Here is a 21,533-nt window from a genome sequence, read left to right as displayed (position 1 = left end):
TCTCGACATCCACTTCTGCCTTCGTGGATTGCGGTTCATCATTGAACTTTATTGACTCTGACTTGGTGGCCAGGTGTAAGTTAGGGACAGTTAGGTTGGAGACTCCGATTCACATTGTTGCTATTGACAAAACACCACTGGTTAAGAATGACATTATGTTTCGTACTGAAGAGTTTCTCCTTAAAGTAAGTTCCTTGCACCAGGAACGTATTTAATGTTTTGTAATGAACAACCTGCCTGCGGGACTGGTGTTGGGGTTCCCCTGGTTACATCTGCATAATCCTGTGATTAATTGGAAATCTCGGGACATTGTTAAATGGGGTCCCTATTGCTCTGAGAAATGTCTTGTTTCTGTGTCTATGTCGTCCGTGGGTCTAGAAGGTATTCCGGAGTGCCTGATAGATTATACGGACGTTTTCTCCGAAAAAGAGGCTGAGGTTTTACCACCACACCGCCCATTTGATTGTGCCATTGACCTGGTTCCAGGTGCTAAATTGCCCAAAGCCCGCTTGTATAACCTCTCGGGTCCGGAACGGGCTGCGATGAAGGAATATATTTCCGAGAGTCTCCGTAAGGGACATATTCGTCCTTCTGTTTCTTCTGTGGCGGCGGGGTTCCTTTTTGTAAAGAAAAAAGATGGTGGTTTGCGCCCATGCCTCGATTTCCGTGAGTTAAATAAAATAACTGTGAGGAATACGTATCCCCTTCCACTTATTCCTGATTTATACAATCAGTTGTCCGGAGCTAAGTGGTTTTCAAAATTAGATCTACGGGGAGCGTATAACCTTATCCGAGTCCGGGACGGAGATGAGTGGAAAAACGCTTTTCTCACTACTGAAGGGTTGTTTGAAAATTTGGTCATGCTTTTCTGCCTGACCAATGCTCCAGCGGTCTTCCAAAATTTCATAAATCATGTTTTCTCTGATTTGATTGGATGTTTTATGGTGGTGTATTTGGATGAAATTTTAATCTACTCTCCTGATAAACAGGCTCACATTGGTCATGTTTGGGCAGTTCTCCAAAGGCTCAGGGAGAACTGTCTTTTTGCTAAACTTGAAAAATGTTTATTTTTTGTTCAGGAACTGTCCTTTCTGGGGTTCATCGTGTCTGCTGAAGGGTATCGCATGGATCCTAATAAGGTGCAGACGATTGTCGAGTGGGTTCAACCTTGTGATTTGAAGGCTCTGCAGCGTTTCCTAGAGTTCGCTAATTATTATCGTAAATTTATAAGGGGGTTCTCACAGGTGGTTAAACCCCTCACAGACATGACTCAAAAGGGGGCCGATATCAAGAATTAGTCAACCGCAGCGGTAGCGGCATTTCAGTTTTTGAAAAAATGTTTCATGCCTGCCCCAGTTCTTATTCAACCGGACCCGTCTGAACCATTTATTGTGGAGGTAGACGCCTCAGAGGTGGGGGTGGGGGCGGTATTGTCCCAGGGACCCGCCACTTTGACCAATTTAAGACCTTGCGCCTTTTTCTCAAAGAAGTTCTCCCCTGCGGAGAGAAACTATGATGTGGGGAATCGGGAACTTCTGGCCGTAAAATTGGCCTTTGAAGAATGGAGGCATTTTTTGGAGGGGGCTGTCCATCCTATAACGGTAATCACGGACCACAAAAACCTAGCTTACATTGAGTCAGCTAAAAGGTTGACTCCCAGACAGGCTAGATGGTCACTTTTTTTTTCCCGATTCAACTTCTCGATCACTTTTCGGCCAGGATCCAAGAATAACAGAGCGGATGCGTTGTCACGCACTCTAGATCCGGTGTTCCCCCCGGAACCTTTATCCTCCATTCTTCAGCCTGGGGTGGTGGTGGCAGATGTTTCTAATGTGTTGGAGCGGGAGATTCGAGAAGCCCAGTCTCTTGCACCTCCAGCTAAGCCGGGGGATAAACTTTTTGTGCCAGCTCAGTTTCGTCTCAAGGTCCTCCTGGAGTTCCATGACTCACTTCTGGGTGGACATCCAGGGATCTCAGCCACCCGGAAGGCCATTGCTAGAATATTCTGGTGGTCTTCTTTAGCCTCTGATGTTGGGGAGTATGTGTCTGCGTGTGAGGTTTGTGCCCGTGCGAAAACACCCCATAACCGGCCGGCCGTGGAATTGGTACCACTGCCAATTCCTGAGAGACCATGGACTCATCTGTCCATGGATTTCATCACCAACCTTCCCCCCTCCAAGGGTAATACCGTGGTCTGGGTTGTAGTGGACAGGTTTAGTAAGCAGGCACATTTTGTACCTTTGGCAGCTCTACCTAATGCGGAAACATTGTCCAGATTGTTTGTGGAGCATGTGGTGCGATTGCATGGGGTACCCTTGAATGTGGTGTCTGATAGGGGAGTGCAATTTGTGTCCAGATTTTGGAGAGCTTTTTGTAGGAGGTTGGGTATTGGTCTGTCCTTTTCATCCGTCTACCATCCAGAGACTAATGGGCAGACTGAGCGGACCAATCAGTCTCTGGAGCAAATTCTGCGTTATTTCACCTCAGCCCGACAGGATGATTGGTGTTCTGTGTTACCATTGGCTGAGTTTGCATTTAACAACCGTATTAACCAGTCTACGGGTACATCTCCATTTTTTTGCAATTATGGGTTTCATCCTCATTTTGGGGAATTTTCCCGTTTGAATTCTGGGTGTCCTGGGGCGGATGAGACGATCCAGCGGCTGGGGGAGGTATGGCGGCAGGTCCAGAATAACATTACGAAGGCCCAGGACAAATTTAAATTTTTTGCGGACAAAAAAAACATTCGTAGGTCCAGTGTTTCAGGTCGGGGATAAGGTATGGTTATCCACCAAAAATATAAGGCTCAAGGTCCCCTCTGCGAAGCTTGGACCCAAGTTTATAGGTCCCTATGAAATTACTGAAGCAGCAGTTAACCCGGTGGCTTTTCGGTTGAGTCACCCGCCATCTCTACGGATCCCTAATGTTTTCCATAAGGCCCTTTTGAAACCTGTGAGGTCCGGTGGGGAGGGATCATCATCTTCCCCGCCACCGGTTTTGGTAGACGGGCAGGCTGAGTACGAGGTGGAACGAATTGTCGACTCCAGGTTGGTTCGTCGTACCCTTCAGTATCTGATATATTGGAAGGACTACGGTCCTGAGGAACGCTCGTGGGTTCCTGCTCGATCAGTTCATGCGGATCGGTTGATCCGTGCCTTTCACGCCAAGTACCCTGAGAGACCTGGGGGTCCGGTGGCCCCCCATTGAGAGGAGGGTACTGTCATGATCCAGGACGGGATTTCGCTTTGACCCGTCCTGGTTAGACTATGGGTTAATTGTGCTGCCTCTCTCTGGCAGCAGGAGGCTATTTAGTGCTCACTGGACCTGGGTCCGGTGTCAGTTATACTCCTGCCCTCGGCTGAGTTAAGTGACCTCTTGTATACGTGTGCCTTGTGCCTGATAACTTGTTGCCTGCTTGGTTGTGATCTGGTTCTGTCCCTGTTACGAGTTCTGCCTGCCCCTCTTGTACTGCGCTACCTCTCGTGTATGACTCTCTGCTTGTGACCCGACTTCTCTCTGCTTGTCCCCTTGGTACCACGTTGCCCTCTTGTGTATGACCTTTGGCTTTGTCTGACTACCTGTCTGTTTGTCCCTCCTGTACCTCGTTTTCCCGTACTGTTGTGACCTCCGTTTTGCCTGACTCTGAGTTGTTGTATGGTGTCCTGTCATATCTGTAAGCAGGACGCTAAGCCCCGCCCCCTTGCAGTCACATGACCATAGGTCCTGTGCCAGCTTGCTCATTTTCAGTGTCCGCAGGTCCCGTGCCTCTTTACTTTCCAGCGCTGACTGGACCCTGACACTAATAGTTTGAAGCACGCATTGTCACCTCTGCTGCCCTGCTCCACAGGTAACTTTTAGCACTGCTTCTGTACTCAGGACATGCGCACTGGCTCTATGAGCAAGTGTAGTGCGGTGTCTCTGACAACCGCTATCCTCCCCACATACAGTATAATGTTCCCACATTATCTCCATCCAATTTTATTTTCTAACATTTTACCACCTTAAATGGAGACATTGTCATTAAATAACTGTCTTGTTGTTGTTACAAGCAAACTTTTCTAAAATCCTCAAACTTCTGTGTGTGACTCAGACCTGAGATCTATCGTGATAGAAGATTACAGTGCGGGGAAGACGGGAAACCTTCATATAGACGGCCGGTGGTGATGGAGTCAGTGACAGACTCTGGCCACATATATTTCTAAATCCGTAGTAGAAGATGAAGATGTCGTCCTCATCATGAAATAGTTATTTCTCCTGTCCCGTGTAATGAATATCTCCTGCAGTATTGCTAATGCCGATTCCAGTGTCGGGAAATGAGACGAGAATTAGCGTTATGGAAGATGAGTCTATGAGAAACGTATTCAGCTGCCGACTCCGAGGGAGAAACTGCTTGTTGTGTGTGGTCTAAATATATAGGGTTTATTAGTAGATGTCGGGGGAGGAGGGGGAAGGAAACAGAATGTTGTAAACTAATAAAAATACCATTGCTGCTTGGGTCAGCAATTCAACATATGTTTCAGTCCATGCAAGACTGGAGAATACAACATCTATACATTCTATCTTCTGATATGTTTCCCTTATTATCTCCAGTAATTGTATTATTACATGGAATTGTTTATGATATTACATCGGATCATCACTTTCCTATTCAGGTACCTACAAAATCAGATCCTGTCAGTGGAGATCTTATATATTAAGATAATTTTCTTGATTTACCCATCACTTATGGATATGGACAGAGACAAGATGGTGGAGAGGATATTACACCTCACCCTAGAGATCCTCTTCCGGCTTACTGGAGAGGTGAGAGATTCTGATGACGTCACATTAAATCATTCTTATCTATGGGAATAACAGACGGACAGAACTGGAGAGGTGAGGACTCTGGAAATGTCTGTAGTGAGATTTATTAATGTGTCTCTCCATAACCAGGATTACACAGTAGTGAGGAAGACCTCTAGGGAGCGCTGTCAGGCCCCTGTGTCTGAGGAATGGGGAAGACCCCTGAGCCCAATCACGGGGCCTCCACCTCACCACCTGATACATGGAAAGATCAATGACCAGAAGATCCTAGAACTCACCTACAAGATGATTGAGCTGCTGACTGGAGAGGTGACACTGCTGGGAATGCTGGGACATTATACAGTAACTCTATAAAGGGATCGGGGTGATGACTGTATTATTGTATGTGTCAGGTTCCTATAAGGTGTCAGGATGTCGCCGTCTATTTCTCCATGGAGGAATGGGAGTATTTAGAAGAACACAAAGATCTGTACAAGGACGTCATGATGGAGGTTCCCCAGCCCCTCACATCACCAGGAATTGTGGAAACCACAGTAAAAATTGCGACCATAGATCCATTATAATAAAAAAATTACTTCTCTTTATTGAATTATAAATAGGACAGGACAAAAAATGGGGAACTGTGCAAGGAACAAACAAAAAGTGCAATAGTATAAGTGCTCATACAAGCAGAACCCGCCCCAATCAGCCTGAACCATCATATACCAAGATAGATGCATAAATTTCCTGTGTTAATGTTCCATATGAGGAGCATTATATATCTTGCATAAAGAGGGAAACACTGCCCATCAACTATCACACAGGATAATTCTGTGCACTATCACAAAAAAAGGTAACTAGAGGGGTTAACAAATAAACAATACTACCCTCGGGCCATATAAACCATGTCTTACATCTATGGAAAGACGGAGGATGGTGCAGCAAACATTGCCCGAATTGCACCGGCAGGCAATTACCCGCCCTAAGAAAATAAGGACCCAAACCGTTACCTTAATGAGGCTCAAGGATGACCGGGCGGACCGCTCGTACCCCGACGCGCGTTTCGGAGCAATAAGCTCCTTCCTCAGGGGAAGTATTTAGAAGAACACAAAGATCTGTACAAGGACGTCATGATGGAGGTTCCCCAGCCCCTCACATCACCAGGTAATAGACAGGACTAAATACACACGGCCTATAATTATTTGTATGTAAAGAATGAATTCAGTCCTTGTATGTGTTTCCTCCAGATCTATCCAGTAAGAGGAGAACACCAGAGAGATGTCCCCGTCCTCTTCTTCCACAGGACTGTAAACAAGAAGATCTCAATGTTCCTCAGGATCATCAGGTAGATGGAGAGAAGGTGTCATGAGATCTCCCCTATGATGTGTAGACGGCTGTGAAGGTCTTGTGCTCAGTCTTGTTTTATCCACCAATAACCAATATTATATGTTTTATACTTGTGTAATGAGAACAGAGGAGATGGCAGGACTAAAACTGATCATAGACGTGACTTCTTCTTCTGTCTGTGACTTTTACAATATTGTTTCAGGGTGAAGATCTGACCCCTATTAATACTACAGAGTCATATGTGAGGGGTGATGAGTGGCGTAAAGAGGAGATTCCTACATATGACTACCCAGGTAAGTAGTAACCACTAAATGCAGAGAAGTCACAGATTCTTCTCAGTCATTGGCTGTGGCTGTGGCTACGGCCGGACTGCATGAACGATAAGTTCATGTAGTCCGGCCGTATCACAATAGTGTGATCACCATTTTGCCTCTTGGCCATAACATTCTCCTCCACTCAAAACTGTTCAAATGACTTTGGGCATTGAAAGCCCTTTTCTGTAGGACTTATAACCTGGAGGATCCACCTACCCCCTAGGATTAGGAAACGCTGACTGTTACCTGCCCAGATCTGTAAACTATAAAGCCAAATGACAGCGTACGTAGAATTTGCTGACAAGTTAGAAAATCGTTTGAAGAAAAATATGATGGGCCTGTAAGAGAAAGCGGAGGGTAATGATGCCGTTGGCTCCCTAGATCCCTGATATCTTATTGGATGAATCTCCCTTCTCTCCCTTCTGTGCTGCTGAATGTTCTCATATGGTCCCTACAAGACCAGGTCCAGTCTTTCTGGCCAAACTTTGCTTTTATGATTGACAATATTAAACGTGCAGTGAGGCCAAGTGTGAATTTCTGGACATTAACAACAGAGTTTCCCTTTATCCTGACTTTTCAATTTTTTTTAAACAACTAACTTCAAACAGGATTGTGATAAACTACATAAAAACATTACTCCTGTGCCATGATATATCTCTAAGCTGTGTATGGCTGATGGCTGTAATACACATTTAGTCACACCTGCAGGAGATGTGTTGGCATGGCTCGAGCCCTGGTTTCATGGATTCACTTCACGTCATAAATTACATTATGTTTTCAATCCTGAAGGATTCTGATTGTGCAGTAATCTCCGGAAATGAGAGGCACCATACTTTCTCTACTCTTCTGGTCAGGATGCATAGTTGCTCAAATAGTCCACCATAAATGAGTGCAGCTCTGGTTTAGTATTGGAGTTCTCTTCTCATACATACATTTTGGTTGGGGATGTAAGATATATTATTTATTTTATTGTACTTTTTTTCTACAGGTTCATTCTGTATGATAGTTTGATTGTGGTGGAATCGGCCTGGCTCACACATGTGAATCTGTAAGGTCTCCATTTCCTCTTCCAAATGCCCAAGATTTAACTTTACACACCTCACCTTTGCACAATTCTAAATGATATTGTTTAGATTGCCTAGAGCCACGTACCCTAATTACTCCAGAGAGGTTTTACCACTAGTTAATCTTTTTTTTGTTTTGTTTTTTTTACTGTTGAATACTGTGTTCAGCTTGATCTTTCCAGTAGATGTGTTATTGTCTATAGTCACAGTTTTGCCCATCACACTTTAACCCTTCTACATGAATCTGGATTTCCAGAGACCCCCTAGGCTGGGCCATAGTGTTACCTGCTGTTTGGTGGTGTGAGATGGCAAGAAGTATAGTCGGGTAGCCAGGTCAGTATCAGGAGGGCAGAGAAAATACAAAATAAGAAGACTCTAGAAAAGTCAGTAGACGAGGCGGGGTAACAACAGGAAACAAATACCCAAGCCCAAAGCTGAGCACAGAGGACTGAACCAGAGGAGCTGTATCTGGCAGCTTCCAGCAATATGCTTTGAGCTTTAATAGGGTCTCACGCTTTCCAGTTGTCTGAAGCAGGGAGCAGATTACTCCAGCTGGGCAGCACACAATACAACCAGACTGGATGGTACTACTTGTCCACGGCACCCTAATCTTACTGGCTGGACATAGCCTGTGACACCCAGGGCTGGTTCTGACATTTGCTCCATCACCAGCAGCAGAATAAATAAGTCCGCGTCTTATGACAGAAGCATACGTCGCAGGCACTGATTCCACAGAAGCTGTGACACACCATTTGCAAAAGCCCTAATATGACAAAATGTCAGAAAACCAGGGCAGTAGAAATCCCTATAAAGTGACTCTATTTTGGAGATTATAACTCTCAGTGAATTAATCTATAAAAGTAGTGACTATTTTGTTTCCGCAAGCACTTTCTGGAAATTAGCATGCAATGTATGTTGGAGAGTGAAAATTAGAAATATATAATTTTATTACCCAACGCATAGTGCCTAGATTTTGCTCCAGGAGACCCAAAGTAAATTAAGTGGGTTCTTCTCACTATAGTAATGCCAAATACATGGATGCTAATTGTGGTTTGGGCGCACTGCAAGGATCAGACGCGAGGGGGAGATTTGACTTTGGGAGCTGATTTTAATGGATTGGTTTATGGAAGCCATGTTACTTTTATTGGTATCATTTTCACCTACATAACATTGTTCGGTGGCTTTTTATTCCATATTTGGGAGGCAGAAGGAACAAAAGGTTAAACACCATGCTCTACTGGTTCATCCTATGAGGTTTTCTATTAGACTGTGTACTAATAGAGATAATATGTTCAAAAATATAAAATTCAAGGATTTGTTCATCCAAAAATAATCATTGTTTTTTTTCTTGGCAGATGACTGTACCAGGAGATCAGAGGGACAGCTGACATGTTCAATTTTTAAATCTGATGTTCTTGAGATGCCACAGAGTATAATTGAAGTGAATGCCATTACTCCAGATATGCCATCATCCCTTCATACCAAAGATCTCTCATCTGATCCTATGAAAGCGGTCCCATCTTCTGATTCATTACCGACTACTAAGGAAAATCAAATTCACAAAATAAGCATTAAAAAACTAACTGCTCCTAAAGTACAGAAGACAGTTTCACGATCAGAATATGGAAATAGTTTTCCCCTCAAAAAGTCTTTTCTTAAACATCAAAAAATTCACACAGCGGAGAATAGATTTTCTTGTTCCAAGTGTGGGAAATCTTTTACCCAGAATAGCAATCTTGTCGTACACCAAAGAACTCACACAGGGGAGAAGCCATTCACATGTTCAGAATGTGGGAAATGTTTTAACCATAAATCAGATTTGGTTAAGCACCAGAGAATTCACACAGGGGAGAAGCCTTTTTTATGTTCAGAATGTGGGAAATGTTTTAACCAGAAACAGCATCTTGATATCCACCAGAGAACTCACACAGGGGAGAAGCCTTTTTCATGTTCAGAATGTGGGAAATGTTTTAACCATAAATTGGTTTTGATTAACCACCAAAGGATCCACACAGGGGAGAAGCCTTTTTCATGTTCAGAATGTGGGAAATGTTTTAACCATAAATTGGTTTTGATTAACCACCATAGATCCCACACAGGGGAGAAGCCTTTTTTCTGTTCAGAATGTGGGAAATATTTTAAACAGAAATGGAGTCTTGTTATACATCAAAGAAATCACTCGTCTTCTTAATAAGGGAAATGTTCATGTGAAGTTATGTCATGGAAAATACGTGTCATAGAAAATATAAAAAATCCCTGAAGTCACTATCATCCACTTTCCTTTCATACAGAGTAAAGCACTACACAATAGCTGACAGGCTTAAGTATCTTAGATGTGAACCATCTTAGCTAAAATACATAAAGTTCCAGATGACTGAAAGAAGATGCCTTTTCTTAGAAAGACTGAGATTCAGAAAGGACAGGTAATTAGACAAAAGATATTTTTAGACAACAATAGAGACATGTGTTTGTAACGAATGGAAGCGGAGGCACAGATGGTGAAGTTCACATTCGTTTTTTTATTTTTAGAGTGGAACCTCGGGACCACGGTCTGGGGAGCTCCGAAGGGGGCGTGACTAGTGAGCCCCAGGTATCCGTAGTAAGATCCCTCGAACAGGACCATAATGGCATACCTGGGGGACACAGATGCTACCTCCAGTTAGACCCCGGACATGTGGCAACTGTCCCAGCGGGACAAACGGGTAACAGATATAACATCTGATGGAGCTGACCGGCGGACACCAGGTATGAGAGGTGAAGCTGGCACTGGTGAGCAAGGTCAGGTTCCGGGTAGATGATAGCAAGCTGGCTCCAGTAACCTTGACGTAGTCCTCGGATTTGGATGGCGGGTGGCGGAACGGGATGGCACTTGAATCTATAGATACTGATGCCTGGGATAGTTGAACATCTGCTCCATTGTTAATTTCCGTTGTTTGCGTTCCAAACACCGGATGTGTGTTTTTTCCTGCCTGTTTGCTCTGCACTTTTTTCGGGCAGACAGATCGGTCCTGCGTTGTATACAGATACGTGTCATTGGAACCGGACGTTCCAGTATGTGTTCGGGTTCCACCCCCTTTGCTGTATCACGGCGCTTTTGCAGGCACTGTAAGTGTTTTGGCTCCCGATCATACTTGGCATTTGTGGGATTCTTCTGTATATAGTCTTGACCCACTTTTGGTTTATGTATATTTGTGATTATTGTTGCGGTTTGAAATTCCAAGTTGTTTTTTGGTACCACCCCCTTCATTACATCATGTGCGTTCCACATAACCGGAAGTTGCTACAGTGTGCGGTTCACTGACCGGAAAAGACATGACAATAGTGAGTATAGCTCAGCTATTTTTGGGGAATATTAACTAACTCATTAACCTTCAGATGGCGTTCCAGTAAGTGGCAGTTTTATCCATCTCCTATATAAAGGTAGCCATTTGTATTCTCTGTCTCGCTGCAGAACAGTATAGACAGCAGAGGCCATATGTTTACAGCATAGCACTTTAGCACTTTATTTCCCAGCTCAAGCTAGTCCCTTGATGATTCAGCTTGGAAGAAATGCATTGGGACAACATAAGGGAAAGTGCAGGGCTTGTCCAGCTTAGGGTTAGCTGTGGACTTCCTTTGTAAGGGCGGGAGTTACATTCCCTGTTACATATAGACTGTCTGACTATTGCAGTACCAGCCTCTTTTTTTTTTATCCTGAGGTGGTTGTTTTTTTCTAATCGGAGGTTTCCTGACTAGTTTGGATATAGATACAACCGCTACTAAGACGTTCTCTGCAGAAACGGACTTTACTACAAAAGAGACTAAATTACAGACACATATTGAACATTTCCAATACCATTTGAAACGGAAACATAAACAATATTTAAGAGACGTCCAAGATTTTAAGGACAATAAAGCCTATTTAGTCTTGAATTCCAAACCACCTGCCCCTGACCGTGATACCAAACTCTCCCCGACCGATACTGATTTTTCTGAATCAGAGAATTGAAATAGGTCATCAAGACATAGAATACATGGGAGAGGCAGGGGACGAGGTGCTCGGGGTCCCTCCGAAAATATACAGGGAGGTCATTTTTTAGACCAAGTCTATCCTTTGAGAAACAGACTCCCCCAACCCAGGAAATAGACAAGTACAATATGATGACTAATAGTGTCAGAGATGTTTCGGCCCACTTGTCTGAACATGATATTCATGAAGGAACGGAGACATAAACAATATTTAAGAGACGTCCAAGATTTTATGGACAATAAAGCCTATTTAGTCTTGAATTCCAAACCACCTGACCGTGATACCAAACTCTCCTCGACCGATACTGATTTTTCTGAATCTGAGAATTGAAATAGGTCATCAAGACGTAGAATGCATGGGAGAGGCAGGGGACGAGGTGCTCGGGGTCCCTTCGAAAATATACAGGGAGGTCATTTTTTAGATCAAGTCTATCCTTTGAGAAACAGACTCCCCCAACCCAGGAAATAGACAAGTACAATATGATGACTAATAGTGTCAGAGATGTTTCGGCCCACTTGTCTGAACATGATATTCAAGTGGTTAATCTCTCTGATTGATGAATATGAAAAGTCTGTATTAAAAAAAGGGCCTTTCTTTTGTCCCCAATACTGATTTTGATCTATTTAGAGCGGTCAAGGATTTGAATAAGTTTTTATGTAAAGTCCGTTGGAAAAAATTCTTTCATAAACAGGATTCTCGTATCTGCTCTGAACTGGGCATTCCAGACGATATGCTGGCAGAGGTTAGACTGCTTGACAGCATTGGTGAAAATTAATTCCAACACTTTGGGTCAAGGTCCCTTCACAAATTTGAAGGAAAAAAGTACTAAGATGCCACCTTTCTCTGGTGATTTATCGGCTATTGACATTTTCTCCAATTTGGTAATTGCTGATCTGACTGAGCTCTCTTCCAATCGCACACAATGCAAATTTGATTGCTCAAAAAAAGAAATGGAAGCAATCAACCGCCTTGAACAGGATGACAGCATTGTGATCAAATCTTCCGATAAAGGAGGCAATGTTGTCATCCTTGAGGTTGAACAGTATCAATTGATGTGTGAAATTATCAATAAGTTTGATGTGTCACATGACCCTCTTCCCATTGAAATAAATAAAGTTGGATCCAAAATGGCCAACTTCAAAATGGCCGCCATGGTCACCACCCATCTTGAAAAGTTTCCCCCTCCCATATACTAATGTGCCACAAACAGGAAATTGATATCACCAACCATTCCCATTTTATTTTGGTGTATCCACATAAATGGCCCACCCTGTATAATGCACCGCCAGTCATCCATGTAGTACAATTCACTTGCCATAGTATAATGCACCCCATAGTTCTTCATATACTAGTATAATTTATTCCCCATAGTCCTCGATACAGTATAATGCAGACCACATATAGTACAATGCTGCCACCCCACAGAGTATAATGCAGCCACCCCACAGAATATAATGTAGCCCCCTGAGTATAATGCAGCCCCGCCATACAATATAATTTAACCCCTATAGAATATAATGCAGCCCCCTCATATAGTATAATGCAGCCCCTCCATAGAATATATGGTAGCCCCTCATAGAGTATAATGCAGCCCCCCATAGAATATAATGTAGCCCCTCCATGGAATACTATGTAGCTTTCCTCATATAGTATAATGCAGCCCCAAAATAGAATATAATGTAGCCCCTCCATGGAATACTCTGTAGCACTCCTCATATAGTATAATGCAGCCCCCCATAGAATATAACGTAGCCCCCTCATAGAGTATAATGAAGCCCCCATACAATATAATCTACCCCCCATATAATATAATGCAGCCCCCATAGAATACAATGTAGCCCCCTCAGAGTATGATGCAATCATCCCTAATAGAATAACAAATTTAATACAGCCCCCTATAGAATATAATGTAGCCCCCTCATAGAATATAATACAGCCCATCACCCCATAGAAAATAATGTAGCCCCATAAAAGAGTATGATGCAATCCTCCCTCATAGAATACAAAACAGACCCCCATATAATATAATGTAGCTCCCCAGAGAATATAATACAGCCCACCTCCCCATAGAATATAATGTAGCCCCATAAAAGAGTATGATGTAATCCTCCCTCATAGAATATAATACAGCCCCCCACAGAATATAATACAGCCCACCTTCCTATATAATATAATGTAGCCCCCTCATATAGTATAATGCAGCCACTCCATAGAATATAATGTAGCCCCTCCATAGAATACAATGTAGCCCTCATATAGTATAATGTAGCTCCCCATAGAATATAATGAAGCCCCCCATAGACTACAATTTAGCCCCCTCATATAGTATAATGTAGCCCGCTCATTGGGTATGATGCAATCACCCCACATAGAATATAATAAATTTAATACAGCCTCCCATAGAATATAATGTAACCCCCCATAGACTATAATACAGCCCCTCAAAGAATATAATGCAGCCCACCTTCCTATAGAATATAATGTAGCCCCCTCATATAGTATAATGTAGCCCCTCCATAGAATACAATGTAGCCCTCATATAGTATAATGTAGCCCCCTCATTGGGTATGATGCAATCACCCCTCAGAATATAATAAATTTAATACAGCCCCCCATAGAATATAATGTAACCCCCCATAGAATATAATACAGCCAACCTCCCCATAGAATATAACGTATCCCCAAAAGAGTATGATGCAATCCTCCCTCATATAATACAGCCCCCCATTGAATATAGTGTGGACCCTGCTAGAATATAATAAAGCCCACCTCCCCATAGAATATAATGTAGCCCCATAAAATACTATGATGCAATCCTCCCTCATAGAATATAATACAGCCCACCTTCCCATAGAATACAATGTTGCCCCATCAAAGAGTATGATGCAATTCTCCCCCATAGAATATAATACAGCCTACCTCCCCATAAAATACAATGTAGCCCCATCAAAAAGTATGATGCAATCCTCCCTCATAAAATCTAATACAGCCCTCCCCCATAAAATATAATGTAGCCCCCCCATCCTGGGGAATGGCCCCACAGTCCAATACTCACTCATTGATATATTAAAAAAAAACAATCCTCACCTCTCCTCATGCCCCGTGCTGCTCCCCGCTCAGCTCCGGTCTCAGCAGCTGCTTTGCCCGGCACAAAGCAAGTACGTGATGAAGTGACATCATCGCGCACCCGCAGTGTCAGAAGCACAGGGGAATAATGGGAGATGGAGCGTCAGCTGATGCTCTCTCCTCCATCATTGCTTTGAACTGTATCGGTGTCATAGATAGCCGTATAGTTGAATGCGTCTGCGCTGGCGGGGGGAGTCGGCATTGGCGGCAGGTGACTGGCTGGGGGAGCGGGGGCCCTAAGCAGCTGCCTGGTCTGCCTGCTACTAACGCTGGCCCTGAGTATGGCCTCCTTGCTTTCTGAGCTTTGCAATGTGCATGAAAAATATTTCCTGATTACATAGGGTATTGGTGCACTTAAGAAAAAATGGACCTCAGTTTGCTGTAAAAAAAAAAATTCCTATTAGCCCTTACACAAATTAAAAACTTGGGGCTAAAACAACATTTTAGTGGAAAAAATATAATTTATTCTTTCTTCACAGCTCAATGGTAAAAAATTCTGTGAGGCACATGTGGTGTCAATATGATCAATGCACCCCTAGATGAGTTCATTGGGGAGTGTAGTTTGTAAAATGAGATCACATATGGGGGTTTCTGTTGTTCTGGCACCTCAGGGGCTCAGTCAATGTGACATGGCACCCTAAAACCATTCCAGCAAAATCTGAATTCCAATATGGCGCCTCTTCCTTTCTGAGCTCTGCACTGTGCCTCAAAAGTAGTATTCCCCCACATATGGAATATCGGCATACTCAGGAGAAATTGCACAACAAAATGTATGGTGCAATTTCTCCTGTTATCGTTATGAAAATACAACATTAGGGGCCAAAATAACATTTTTGTGGGGAAATGTGATTTTTTTAATTTTCATTACTCAACGTTGAAAACGTCTGTGAAGCTCCTTAAGGGGTCTAGATTCCAAAATGGAAAACTAGACCCCAAAAAAACTAGTTTCCAAAATGGAAAACTAGATGTTGTTGGGGGTTTCTACTGTTTATGCACATCACAGGCTCTCCAAACGGGACATGATGTCCACTAATGATTCCAGGACATTTTACATTCAAAAAGTCAATTGACGCTCCTTCCCTTCCGAGCCCCGCCGTGCGCCCAAACAGTATTTTTCAACCTCATATTGGGTATAGGCGTACTCAGGAGGAATTTGTATGTGCAATTTCTCCTGTTACCCTTATGAAAATGCAAAATTTGGGGCTAAAAACATATTTGTGATCAAAATGTGATTTTTTTATTTTCACGGCTCAGCGTTATAAACGTCTGAGAAGCACCTGAGGGTTCATTGTGCTCACCACACATTTAGATCAGTTCTCTGATTGGTTTATTTTTCAAAATAGTGTAATTTGGGGGGATTTTCACTGTTTAGGCACATCAGAGGTGCTCCAAACACAACATGGCGTCCGCCATTTGCTCCAGCAAATTTTCCATTCAAAAGTCAAATGGCGCTCCTTCCCTCCTTAGCTTTGCCGAGTGTGCCAAAACAGTGGTTTTCTCTTTTATGTGGTATATCGACATGCTCAGGAGAAATTGCACAACAAATTTTGGGGTCCATTTTTTTCCTGTTACCCTTGTTAAAATAAAAAAAATTGGATCTGAAGAATCTTTTTTTTTTTTTTAAGTTAAATGTTCTTTTTTCCTCCACATTACAAAAAATTCCTGTGAAGCACCTGAAGGGTTAATAAACTTCTTGAGCATCTTGAGGGGTGCAGTTTTTAGATTGGGGTCACTTTTGAGCATTTACTATCATATAGTCCCCTCAAAGTGACTTTAAATGTGAGGTGGTCCCTAAAAAAAGAATGGTTTTGTAAATTTTGTTGGAAAAATGAGAAATCGCTGGTCAACTTTTAACCCTTATAGCTTCCTAACAAAAAAATTTGGCTTAAAAAATTGTGCTGATGTAAAGTAGACGTGTGGGAAATGTTAGTTATTGACTATTTTGCTTGTCACATCTCTCTGATTTAAGGGCATAAGAATTCAAAATTGGAAAGTTGCAAAATTTTCACCAAATTTCTGTTTTGTTTTTGTTTTTGTTTTTTTCACAAACAAACCCAAGTTATATCAAGGAAATTTTACCAATGTCATGATGTACAATATGTCACAAAAGAAAAAACAATCTCAGAATCAGCGGGATCCATAGAAGCTTTCCAGCGTTATTACATCATAAATTGACATTGGTCAGAATTGGAAAAATTGCATTAACGGGCAAACCACCTTGGGGGTTAAAGGGGTTAATGTTCATGCTATGAAGCTTTATGTATAGGTTGTCAGAGCCAATGAAACTTGGTGGGACAATACACATGATTGGAATACAAGACTAGAAGGATACAAGTTATTTGCAAGAAACAGACTTGATAAATGAGGAGGAGGTGTCGCATTGTATGTTAGAAACGCGTATATCTGCACAGAGATTGAAGCTTCAGAGACTGGGAGTTCTGTGGAAACTGTTTGGGTAAAGGTACTGTCACACTTAGCGATGTACCAGCGATCCCGACCAGCGATATGACATGGTCAGGATCGCTGGTACATCGCTAAGTGGTCGCTAGTGAGCTGCCACACAGGCAGATCTCACCAGCGACATCGCTGGGAACGGGGGTCGCTACTTACCTGTCACACCAGGCGATCCTGGCGTCCTCCCGCCCGGCTCCACGCGTCGCTCGTCGTCACAGCAGGAAGCGCCGCAGGAAGCTGACGACGAGAAACAGTCCAGGACGTTCTCGCGCGATCAGCGATAACCAGCGGGGGAGCCGGTCGTTGGTAAGTATCAGACACAGCGAAATCGCTAGCAATATTGCTATAACGTCACAAGTTATAGCGATATTGCTAGCGATATCTCTTAGTGTGACATGCCCTTTAGAATACAAGGACAGAACAATGAAAGGACACCATTGTAGGCATTTACTACAGGCCGCCTGTGCAAGCTGAAGATATGGATGAACTCTTTATGCATCAAATGGCCAAGTTCTCCAAAAAATATGACATAGTTGTCATGGGAGATTTCAACTATCCAGACATTTGTTGGGAATCTCTCTCAGGCAAAACTAACAGGTCAAGGAAATTCTTATCCTCTCTTGCTGACAACTTTATCTTCCAAAAGGTAAGGGAGAAAACAAGGGGAACTGCTACCTTGGATCTAATCCTTATAAACAGGGAGGAAATGGTTGAGGAGGTAAAAGTGGCTGGGAACCTAGGAGGTAGCGACCATGCTATTTTAGAATTTTGGATAACTAGAGGAGGAAGACCTGTGAAGACTCAGATGTCAAGGTTAGATTTCAGAAAGGCAGATTTTAAGGGATTCAGAAAGAGAATTGGAGGGATCCAATGGCTGGATATCCTTAAAGACAAAAATGTCCAGGAAGGATGGGAAATCTTGAAAAATGAAATTCTCAAAGCACAATTGTTAACAATTCTGAAAAGAGGGAAGAATAGGAAGCATTTAAGGAAGCCAGGATGGATGAACACAGAACTTAAGCACATGCTAAAAAGGAAGAAAAAAATGTTTATAAAAGGGAAAGAGGGAGGCATATCTAAAGAAGAATATAATGCTGTCTGCAGAACCTGCAGGGCACAAATCAGATTACTAAAGCTGAAAATGAATTGAGGCTTGCAAGAGATGTCAAAAGCAATAATAAAGGATTTTGGGGATATGTCAAAAGTAAAAGAAAAGTCAAAGATGCAATAGGATTTTTACAGGATGAAAATGATGAAATGGTAAGACAGGATGTTGAGAAGGCCGAACTTTTAAATTCCTATTTTGCATCTGTTTTCTCTCAGAAAGGAAATGTAACATCAATCGTTCTTCACTGTCCTATTAAGGGAATAGAAGAATCCAGGATATCTATAAACAGAAAGATAGTGAGGAAACACTTAGCTAACCTAAATGAATTCAAGTCTCCAGGTCCAGATGAATTACACCCCAGAGTACTGAAGGAGATAGCAGAAGAAATTTTTGAACCCCTCTCCATAATCTTTGAAAATTCTTGGAGAACAGGAGAAGTCCCAGAAGACTGGAGAAGAGCAAATGTTCCTATCTTCAAAAAGGGGAAGAAGGTGGACCCATGCAACTATAGGCCGGTGAGTCTGACTTCTATACCAGGAAAGATCTTTGAACAAATTAGTAAAAAACATGTATGTCAGTACCTGGATAAGAATGAAGTGATTAAACAGAGTCAGCATGGGTTTGTAACTAATAAGTCATGTCAGACTAACTTAATTTCCTTCTATGATGGAATCACTCATTGGGTGGATCAAGGAAATGCTGTAGATATAGTATATCTTGACTTCAGCAAAGCATTTGACAAAGTATCTCATACAATCCTTATTGAAAAAATGACTAAGTATGGAATGGACAAGGCAACTGTTAGGTGGATTCATAACTGGCTTAGTGATCGGACCCAAAGAGTGGTCGTAAATGGCTGCACATCCAGTTGGAAGAATGTCTCAAGTGGGGTACCACAGGGCTCTGTCCTGGGCCCTGTATTGTTCAATATCTTTATCAATGATTTAGATGAAGGAATTGAGGGTAAACTGATTAAATTTGCTGATGACACAAAGCTAGGAGGAATAGCTAATACTAGAGAAGAGAGAGAGAGGATTTAAAAAGATATAAATAAACTGGAGAAGTGGGCAGCAACTAACAGAATGGTTTTTAACAGGGAAAAATGCAAAGTACTACATCTGGGCAATAAAAATGAAAAAACCATATACAGAATGGGAGGAATAGGGCTAAGCAACAGCACATGTGAAAAAGACTTGGGTATACTAATAGATCACAGACTGAATATGAGTCAACAGTGTGATGCAGCAGCAAAAAAGGCAAATGCAATTCTAGGATGTATTAACAGAAGCATACAGTCTAGATCACGTGAAGTCATTATTTCCCTCTACTCCTCTTTGGTCAGACCTCATCTGGAATACTGTGTCCAGTTTTGGGCACCACATTTTAAAAAAGACATCAACAAACTGGAGCAAGTTCAGAAAAGAGCGACCAGAATGGTGACCGGTCTGCAAACCCTGTCTTATGAGGAAAGGTTGCAGGATTTGGGAATGTTTAGTTTGCAAAGGAGAAGACTGAGAGGAGACTTAATAGCTGTCTACAAATATCTAAAGGGCTGTCACATTGTAGAAGGATCAACTTTATTCTCATTTGCACAAGGAAAGACTAGAAGCAATGGGATGAAACTGAATGGGAGGAGACACAGATTAGATATTAGAAAAAACTTTTTGACAGAGTGATCAATGAGTGGAACAAGCTGCCACGAGAAGTGGTGAGTTCTCCTTCAATGGAAGTCTTCAAACAGAGGCTGGACAGACATCTGACTGTGATGATTTAGCGAATCCTGCTTTGAGCAGGGGGTTGGACCAGATGGCCCAGGAGGTCCCTTCCAACTCTACGATTCTATACCTGATGAGAGCTACATAAAAGGCAGAGACACACTAGCGATTTAAATACCGGTCCAATTTTGATGTAGTATATGTGTGTATATATATATATATATATATATATATATACATGTATGTATATATATATGTGTGTGTGTATATATATATATGTGTGTGTGTGTGTATATATATATATATATATATATATATATACACACACATGCACACTGTATATATATATATATATATAATATATACTGCTCAAAAAAATAAAGGGAACACTAAACAATACATTGTATTGCTTAGTGTTCCCTTTATGTTTTGAGCAATATATATATGTAATGACACGCCGTTTTGTTTGTATTTGGTTGTCGGCGTGACAATGCATGTTTATTGCTTTAACCCCTTGCTCCTTTCCCCCTAATTGAGCTGGGATATTGCTGGCTGTTACCTATATGGAGCCTGCTCAGTTCGCTGCTCTGCTGCATAGCTGCACATGTGCTGTTAGGTCTTTGCTGCTTGACCATCCGCATGTGCGGTCCCTGGTTGCCGCTGTGGAAGCTGTCCGCGGATTGTGAGGTCATTTGCAGCTGGTGCATGACTTTCCACGTGTGTCTAGGCTTGCAGACAATGCCAGGTGCTCTAAGCCGCAGTTCCTGCACTGATTGTGCTGCAATGGTTTCTGTGTGTGCTTAGGGCGTGCGCAGCCACACCTTCCCTGCTTTTATCAGGGTTAGTGTGTGTACTTGAAATGCTGTCCCCAGCCAATTGCTGAGGGGCAGCTCCTTTATAAACTGACTCTGCCCTATGGGTGGGGCCAGAGCTCCTCACAACTCACAAAGCTCCTGGACTTTGCCATGTGTGTCTCGTGTCTGTGGACCTCGTCTATCTCGGTTATGGTACCAAATTCCCTGCCTTGATTCCTGCTTTGTCCTGTTCCTTCGCCCTGCCCCGGACGCGGTATATCCGCGCCTGAATCCCTGATCCTGTACCTGTCCTGTACCTGTCCTCGACTAAATTCGCCCTGGCCTAGAGGCAGTGTTTCCATGCTTGAATCCTTGATCCTGTACCTGACCATGTCTGAACAGTCTGCTTTGTTGTGTTCCTGGAATCCCTCTGTGTTTGGAGCCCTGCACCCAGTGACTCTGAGACTCTTGTAACCGGTGTTCCTACTGAGCATCTACTATGCTGTGCTCTGTCTACCATGCGGTGCTAGCTCCATACAGGCCCAGCAATCCTGCAGTGTTAGCACCATCACGCTTGAGTTCCTTCCTAGGTCTGATGCCCGGAGCCTGACGACCGCAGTTTGGAAACCTGATGACCGCTGCCTGGAGCCTGGAGCTTGATGACTACAATGGTGCCTGTAGGTTGTGTTGGATGTCCGGAACCAAACAACTCCTGTCTGATGTCTGCCGGTGACTCTGATGTCCTGATGACCTCGTGTACCCTGATGTCCTGATGACCTCGTGTGTCCTGATAACCTCGTGTGTCCTGGTTTTGTCTATG

General features: G+C 42.8%; 1 protein-coding gene across 1 annotated transcript in view; it reads left to right on the top strand.

Annotated features, from left to right (window-relative positions):
• LOC141055866 (uncharacterized) overlaps positions 1 to 21,533 on the top strand; it is a 363,279-nt gene that overhangs the window by 84,563 nt on the left and 257,183 nt on the right. The window contains 8 exon segments of the mRNA XM_073552584.1: positions 4,653 to 4,694; positions 4,696 to 4,803; positions 4,933 to 5,112; positions 5,196 to 5,294; positions 5,922 to 5,946; positions 6,030 to 6,127; positions 6,332 to 6,422; positions 8,863 to 9,558. Coding sequence (XP_073408685.1) covers positions 4,653 to 4,694; positions 4,696 to 4,803; positions 4,933 to 5,112; positions 5,196 to 5,294; positions 5,922 to 5,946; positions 6,030 to 6,127; positions 6,332 to 6,422; positions 8,863 to 9,558 — 1,339 coding nt within the window.

The sequence above is a fragment of the Dendrobates tinctorius genome, unplaced genomic scaffold (assembly GCF_039654945.1).
Source record: "Dendrobates tinctorius isolate UK_male_01 unplaced genomic scaffold, ASM3965494v1 ptg000192l, whole genome shotgun sequence".
Lineage (NCBI taxonomy): Eukaryota > Metazoa > Chordata > Amphibia > Anura > Dendrobatidae > Dendrobates > Dendrobates tinctorius.
Note: the sequence above shows the minus strand (reverse complement) of the source record. Positions and strands in the feature narration are given on the sequence as shown.